The 7,800-nt window shown below is 57.7% G+C and overlaps 1 protein-coding gene across 1 annotated transcript; it reads right to left on the reverse strand.

The window, feature by feature from the left end:
* Positions 1-274: 274 nt before the first annotated feature.
* Positions 275-6,583, reverse strand: LRFN3 (leucine rich repeat and fibronectin type III domain containing 3). Its single transcript, XM_042968961.1, has 3 exons — positions 5,678-6,583; positions 2,926-4,368; positions 275-886 (listed from the first exon to the last, which is right to left on the reverse strand). The coding sequence occupies exons 2-3, from the start codon at positions 4,350-4,352 to the stop codon at positions 421-423; spliced, it is 1,893 nt and encodes a 630-aa protein (XP_042824895.1). The 5' UTR covers positions 4,353-4,368; positions 5,678-6,583; the 3' UTR covers positions 275-420.
* Positions 6,584-7,800: the final 1,217 nt, after the last annotated feature.

Here is a 7,800-nt window from a genome sequence, read left to right on the forward strand (position 1 = left end):
CAAACTGTCACTGTCTGAGAAGGGCTTGAGGCTGTCTGGGTCATGGCAGCATCATCCAGCACAGGGCATGCCCAGGGAGCACGCTCAGGGAATTCTGTTGACTGAATGGATGACCATCCTTAGCCTCATCCAGGAACCTCAGACAGAATGGAGCAGGGGTCTCTCCCCAGAGGAGGCATTCCCAACTCCAGACCCCTGCACAATCCCCCCCCCCAAACCCCACAGACAGAGACAAGGGCAAGGGCCTAGGCCCAAGCTTAGAAAAATAGGACTTTCTTGTTGTGCCCCGGTGCCCCCGACACCCTCCCCATCAGAGTTTTAAAAACCGTGAGCAATTTGGTGAGTCTGAGGCCAGGACCCACAGGGTGCCTGGGTCCTCCCACCCCTGGGGCCAGAAGGGCCGTAGAGGTGGGTGCGAGGCTAGGGTCCCATGGGTTCGTGGCTGGGCCTCCAGGGCTCACAGTCCAGCTGGACCACGGTGTGGGCCCTGGGCACAGCAGGCTCAGGGGCAGGCGGGGCCGGCGTGGGGCCCAGGGCGCCGTTGGTCTGCGAACAAACGCTGCTGACGGGTGCAGGTGCCTTGGCCTTGCCGGGGGGCTGGCCGCCGTGCACCTTGTAGCGCATGAGCAGCACGAAGATGAAGACCAGTACCGAGGCCACGATGACTCCACCAAGGGCGATGATCATGGTGCCGCCCAGGAAGGGTGCGTGCGGGGCCCCACAGGGCCGCAGCGCCGGCTCAGTGGAGAAGCGGGAGCAGCCCACTGGCCGTGTGGCCGTCAGCCCGGTGGCGCCGTCCTCGTACACCGCTAGCACGCACAGGTCATAGGTGCGGCCAGATGCCAGGTCCGACAACAGGAAGGAGCGGCTGTCGGCGGGAATCATCCTGGAGGGACAGGTAGGCAGGGGTCAGGTCTCTGGCTGCCCGGCACCCACCCTGCACTCTACCCCAACCCTGCAGTCTGGCGGATTCCCCCCGCCCCTTCCACCAGTCTGCTGCTACCCCGAGTTCCCTCTCACCACTGCTCAAATTCCCTTTGATCTGATACCCTTCAGCTGCCTGACTGATAACCTCTGGGTCATCTTATGCTCCTGGCGCCTGCTGCTCAAATCCCCCAGTTTAATCTCCCTCCAGCCCCAGTGCCCAGATTCCCTCCCAGGCTGCTGCCCACTGCTTCTCTGCTCTGCTGCTCAGTTTCACTGGAGCCTCACTGCCCAACTTCCCTCCAGTCCCACCCCCCAGTCTCTCTCTACACCCTCGCTCAACTTCCCATCTTTCCCATCTGCCTCTCCTCCAGTCTGGGCCTGATTTCCCTTTTCCAACTGCCTGACTTTCCTCCAGCGTACAGCTAGAATTCTCTAATCTAACCACCCGATTCCCCCATGCTGCTGATGCCTGATTTCCTTCTAACCTGCCAATGAATGTCCCCCTAGCCCCATTGCCTTATTATTATTATTGTTGTATCTAGGGCCTGCTTTCCAGTGAGCCCTGTCAGCTGACTCCGTTTTCATGAAACTGATGTGCTTCAGTCATCACAGCTGATTTCTTTTTCTCCCTGTTGCCTTATTTCTTCTTCCAGCTCTGTCTCTTGATTCCCTTCTTATCTCTGTTGCCTGGTTCTTATTTATCCTTACCTCTCCCATTTCCTTTTATCCTTAGCACCCAACTCTACTTATTTCCTTTTGCAGCAGAGCACCTTGTGGGAGATTTAACTTGTTGTATAACCTGCTTTATTCCTCAACTGCTTTAATGAGGGAGTTACAGGGAACTCTGTGATTGTCTCTGAGAGGGTGGCTATCTAGAAGAGCACTTGTCTCATCCTCGCCAGGCAAGGTGGACAGGATTTGTGTGATTATCAGGTGTGGGGCCCTCCATGGAGCCCACTCTCCCTACATGGAGTGCTGCTGTCTGAGAAAAGGAACAGAATAGCTCACTAGATTTCCAGGACTGAAAGGGAAATCAGTTGACGATCTCTTGAGATGTGGGCCCCTGGGGAAGGAAAGTGGACCCAGGAACCGGGTTTATAAGGTGCACACCCCAGGCCCTGGGAAGCCCGATCCTCTACAGCCAGGCCTCAGGGACTGCACCCTTGGCCTAGCCTGGCAGCGGGAAGAGGGAACCGTCCATAGCCATCCGTGCAAGTTAGACTTGGGTGAGAAGTGTCAGCAGCATCTGTGTCAGAGCCACCACTACTGGCCACATGTGGCCACAGCAGATGTTCCAAACGCTCTCGGCTCGGGGGCAGAAGACGTACTGATCCACTTCTTGGGGCTTATAAGCCCCAGGTTTTCTTCTACTGTTTGCAACAACTGAATAGAGACGGGAATCCCCAACGGTGGCAAAGCGAATGTTCCTGTTCACCTAGTAGGTGGAGCTTGAACTAGGTTTGATTTGATTTAGAAAATCAAAAATTGAGATGTCACATTAGAACTCTAAACATGTGGAGTTCACACTGCACAAACCCAAAGCCTATTTAGCCTCCTCCGCCATTTTTCCTTTCAATCTGGTCTGAGTTCCTTTGCAGCAGGGCCCCCTCATTTCATTTTCCCCGTGAACTCTGTACCTTCCTGTTTGATCTCCTTTTCTTCTCACAGCATGGTTTGCATCTAGCCCTGTCATCTGGAAACAACTAGTTTTTCTTTATCTTCATATTTGATTTGTCTGTACCCCTCTACCTGGCTCCCCCCGTTAACTTTGGACTCTTCTGGCCTGATTAGTTTTTACTCTTGCTGCCTGATTTCTTTTTTACATCTGTTACTATTTACTTTTGCTGCCTTATTTCTTTTTATCACTGCTGCCAGCTTTCTTTTACCTTCAGCCTCATTTCTCAGCTGTGCAGCAACCTGGGGTGTCAATGGATGTATTTCCAACCCTCCCCCCACCTCAGTCTGCCACCCAAGCTACCCACTGCCTGGACCCTGCACCTGTAGACGAGGATGTCATCGGCTGAGCTGTTGTACTGGATCTGGTACATGCGGATCCCCGGGATAGGCCGCTGATCTGGCCACTGGACAAGAGCAGCTGTGGCCCCATGCTCAGTCACCTGGACACCACGGTCCGTAGGGGGCGCAGTGTCAGCTGCCTTGGCGGAGGCGGAGGCAGAGGCAGAGGCGGCAGAGGGCGGGGTGAGGGCATCAGGATCCCCGTCCCGCGGGGGGTCACAACTGGTGCTGTTGGCTAGCTGGGGGGGTGGCGGGGGGCCCACGGTCAGCTCAACAGCAGCGGTGGCCTCACCAGCTGCATTGGCCGCAATGCAAGTGAAAATGCCACCATCGCCCGGCTCAGTGACCAGCAGCTCCAACGTCCCATTAGGGAAGGCACGAGCACGGCTCGAATTGCCCACCAGCCGGCCCTGTGGTGACACCCAACGCACACGGGGCTCAGGGTCCCCCACTGCCCGGCAGCGCAGGGCAGCTGGCCGACCTGCAGGCACTGCCAGCGGTGGCGAGCGGTGAGTCACCACAGGGGGCTCGCACACAAATTCCTCCTCGCCCACGGCCCAGAAGTAGCGGCCACCCAGAGCGGGTGGGGAGGCACAGGCCTCCAGGTCATCCTCCCTGGCCAGCCTCCGCAGCCACACCAGCTCGCAGTTGCAGTGGAGCGGGTTCCCACCGAAGGCCAGCACCAGGGCGGAGGCAGGTGAGCCTCGGGGCCTGGCTAGCAGCGGCAGGCGGGAGAAAAGTGGGTCGGGCGGGATGGTGGTCAGGCGATTGGAGGTCATGTCCAGCCGTGCCAACTTGTGCAGGCGGGAAAAGGCGCCAGCGGGCACAGAGGCCAGCAGGTTGTGGTCGAGGCCCAGCGTGTTGACATTGCCCAGGCGGCCCAAAGCCTCCCAGGGAAGCTGCTCCAGGTTGTTGTAGGAGAGGTCGAGATCCTCTAGTGTCTCGGCGCAGTCATCCAGGGCACCGGCCGCCAGGGCTGCCAGCTGGTTGTTGCTCAGGATGAGGTGGCGCAAGTTGACCAGGCCGCGCAGCTGACCCTCGCCCAGCGAGGTCAGCCGGTTCCCATCTAGGTGCAGGGCACGGAGGGCGCGCAGGTCGGCAAAGGCGCCGGCTGCCACGTGGCGGATGGTGTTACGCGACAAGCTCAGATGCAGCAGGCCGGTCATGTTGGCCAGGTCCCGGCGGCGCACGGCCGCGATGAAGTTGTCCGCCAGGCGCAGCTCCGCTGCCCGGCGGTCTAGCGAGGGTGGCACGAACAGAAGGCCTGCCCCTGGGCACAGCACGCTTAGGGGCAGGGACTGTGTCTGGCAGCGGCAGCGGCGGGGACACGGGCTGGGTGCGGCTGGCTGGGATGGAGACGAGGCGGGGGCCAGCGGCAGCAGGCAGAGGAGCAGTGGAAGGACGGCCATTTCGGGCGGGGGCGGCCTACAGGGAAGAAGGGAGGCATTAGGGCGGGCTGAGGCCAGAAGAGGGGTGCCAGAGGGCATTAGGGTGGTCCAAGACCAGGAGAGAAGGTCACAGTGGGCTGAGAGCAAAAGAGTTGGGTCAAAGATGGTCAGAGAGAGGAGTGGGAGTGGTCAGACACATCAAAAGGCAGAAGAGATGGTCAAAGACTCAGAGGGATGTGTCATGGAGGGACACGGGGAGCAGAAATGGTCAGAAGAAAGGGAGGTAATTAGAGATGGTCAGAGACAGTTAGACAATGGGGGGCAGTGGGCAGAAGGGAAGCCAGAGTGTTTTAAATGTGGTCAAAGAGATGGGCAAAGCTGGCCAGAAGGAAGAAGTGGTCAGGGTGGTGGGAATGGCTACAAGTAGTCAAACATGACCAGAGAAGGGAGGTGGTTAGAGATGGTCAAGAAGATGAGAAGTGGACAAAGGAAGGCACATAGTCAGGGGTGGTGAGATCTAAGAGAGATGATCAGAGATGGTCAGAAATGGTCAAAAGCCAGAGAGGCAGTCAGAGAGAGGAGGAAAGGACAGACATGTCAGAAACAGCTGGAGATAAGGACAGCTGATTAGGAAGAGGAGTACGGGGAGAGGTCATCAGAGAGGAAAGGCAGCCAGAGATGTTAGAAATGATTAGGGAATTCCAGTACTCAAGAGAGACAGAGAGAAGAGAGGTGGTCGGTAAGGGCCAGAGATGGTTGGAATGGCCATAGACTGGCAGTCAGAGTAGGCAGTGGGCAGAGGGCAAGAGTGATGGCAAAAGATGGTCAGAGACAGGCAAACGCTTAGAGTGAGGGGTGGACAAGAGCGAGGAGCTGGTGAAAGATGATTAGAGAGAGGCACGACGGGCAGAGATGTCAAAGGTGGTCACTGAGTGAAGCAGTGGACAGAGGTGGCCTGAGAGAGAAGCGGTGGACAGAAGTGTCAAAGATGATCGGAGCGAGGAGTGGTGAACAGAGATGGTCAGTGAGAGGAGCAGTGGCTAGGAGAGGTGTCTAGAGACAGATGAGACAGATGGTGGGAAGAAACTGGAGAACAGAGTGAGAGATCAGAGACCTGGAGGCGCCAACAACTGGGGAAGAGGTCACCGGGGCAATGTTGGTCAAATAAATGTCCAGAGAGGCACGGCAGGAGCTGGAGGCAAACCCTTGGTGGTGGTGGTGGGGTGTCTGTTTCCTGGGGAAACCCCAAGGGTGCCCAGGGGGACCTAGCCCTCACTTACCTCCACCCCTGCCACAAAGTTCCTCCCAAGTCCCTCCCCCGCATGAGGGTCCCCCAATAGCCTTACCTGAGCTGGAAGCCCCCCCCCAGGGAGCAGAGTCCTCAGGCTCCAAGAGGTCAGGGGCTAGGTCTCTGGAGGGGGCGCCTGGTCATCCCTTCTCTGTCCCCAAGGCCTCTGCAGAGGGACTGTGCTGTGTCTCAGCCAAGATCTGTGGCCATGGAGTCTGTAGACCTTGATACTTGGGGTCCTAGATCTCCGAATACACGGCTTCTAAGGGCCAATTTTAGAGACCCAGGCTCCAGTTTGGGTGGGTCAGAGCGAGTGTCTCCTAGCTCTGGTCTTGGGATGCTAAACAGCCAAATGAAGAGTCTAGGGTCTGAGTCTCAAGCCCAGTCCTGGAATCCAATACTTGGGTGCTGGGTTCAGATATTGGGGTGCTGAGTCAAGATTTGGAGGTCTAGAGACCTCCAATTTCAGCATTCGGGTTTGCAGCAAGGACTTCAGGCTCAAACTCAGGTTTAGGCCCCTTGGAATACCGGGGTTCAGATCTTGGAATTTGAGGCCTAAATCTCAGAGTTCAGGTCCCAAATAGCGGGTTCCAGAGTATAGGTATGGGAATCTGATCCCAGATTCAAGGTCCCAGGCACAGAATTCAGAGTTCAGCTTCAGATTTGGGGTTTTAGATGCAAAGTCTTGAGGTTCAGACTCCAAAATTTGGGGTCCATATTCCAAGTCTTGGGGTTCCAGAGACTGAAGTTGAGATTCCAGCCCCAGATATTAGGTGTTCAGGCTCCAGGTCTTGGGGTCCCAGCCCCAGATCAGGGTCTCAGGCTCAGGTTTCCAGATCTCTGGATCCGATCTCGGGGTGCAGGCCCCCGATGTCGGGGTGCCGGCCCTGGGTTTGGGGCAGCGTGGTCCAGGCTTGCTTCCCGGGCTGCGGCGGGGACTGGCCCGGAGGGAGGGGGGCGGATGCGGTGGGGAGGGCGGCAAGGCAGCCCCGGGGGCCGGGGTGGGGCGAGGCCTGGGCGAGGACAGACGGACAGACTGGGACACGCGGGGTGGAGGCACTGCAGCGCAGGTGGGGGCGCAGGGGGGAGGGGCCGCGTTCAGAGACCCCTCCCCCGCCGGGGCCGGGGCGGGGGCCGGGCGGGGGCCGGGCAGGCAAGCCGGGTCCGGGCGCTCCCGCGGCCTCCTCGCCGGGAACCTAGGGCCTCGCGCGCGCCCGCGCTTAAAGGCGCAGGCCCTGCGCGTGCCCGCGCTTAAAGGTGTAGGCAGCCCCCTCTCGCAAAGGCGCGCCTCCAGCCCCACTTCCCATGGAGTCACCCTGGCGTTGCTTGGGAGCAAGAAAAAAATCCTTGGATACAGAGAGACACAGAGAGAGACACAGAGACTGAGACAAAGAGACACACAGATTGAGAGAGACAGAGACAAAAAGATAAGCAGGCTTAGACTGAGAGACAGGAGTACAATGAGAGAGGCAGATAGAGAGATGGAAGGATACACATATTCAAAGAGAGAGGGAAATACACAGAGACCGTGAAATAGACAAGGACAAGACAGAGACAGACGAAGACAGAGACGTCGAAAAAGTCAAAGAGACAGAGACATGGGTGGGTGGAGGGGGTAGGTGGGAGGGGGTAGCAGATACTGAACTGGGGCAACTCAACTGTGAGGATGGGTGTGTGTGTGTGTGTGTGTGTGTGTGTGTGTGTATGTGTCCAGTTCTTATTCATAGCCCCGGATCTGCCTTACATCCCAAAGCCTTGGGCCCCCAAGCCTCTCTCCTCTCCCCTTGTCTCAGCACCACCTCCCTGGGATGTCCTTTCCTGGGTGGCATTTCCTTACTTGGACCCTGTTCAGCAACAAGCCTGATCTTTCAGGCCAGAGAAGAAACTGCTCCTTCCCAAGCCTCCTTGCCCTGGCTGCAAGGGGAAAACTTGGCTCCCCTACCTTGTGCCCTCTGGAGTTATAGCTTAGACCTAAAGACACACTGGGCAGATATCCCATGGAGGAAGAAAAAGATAGGAAATGGGACAGAGGCAGGGGGCTGGACAGGTTGACCCAGAAAAGTGTCCACTGCCTTCCCCTCTCCCTGACTCAGGTTCACTGCCCCACAGAGGACTCTGCTAGAAATGTACTAACACATGACTCACCAGGTGTGGGGCCTGCCTGTCCAGACTATTGTGAGA

This window comes from Panthera tigris, chromosome E2 (genome assembly GCF_018350195.1).
Source record: "Panthera tigris isolate Pti1 chromosome E2, P.tigris_Pti1_mat1.1, whole genome shotgun sequence".
NCBI lineage: Eukaryota > Metazoa > Chordata > Mammalia > Carnivora > Felidae > Panthera > Panthera tigris.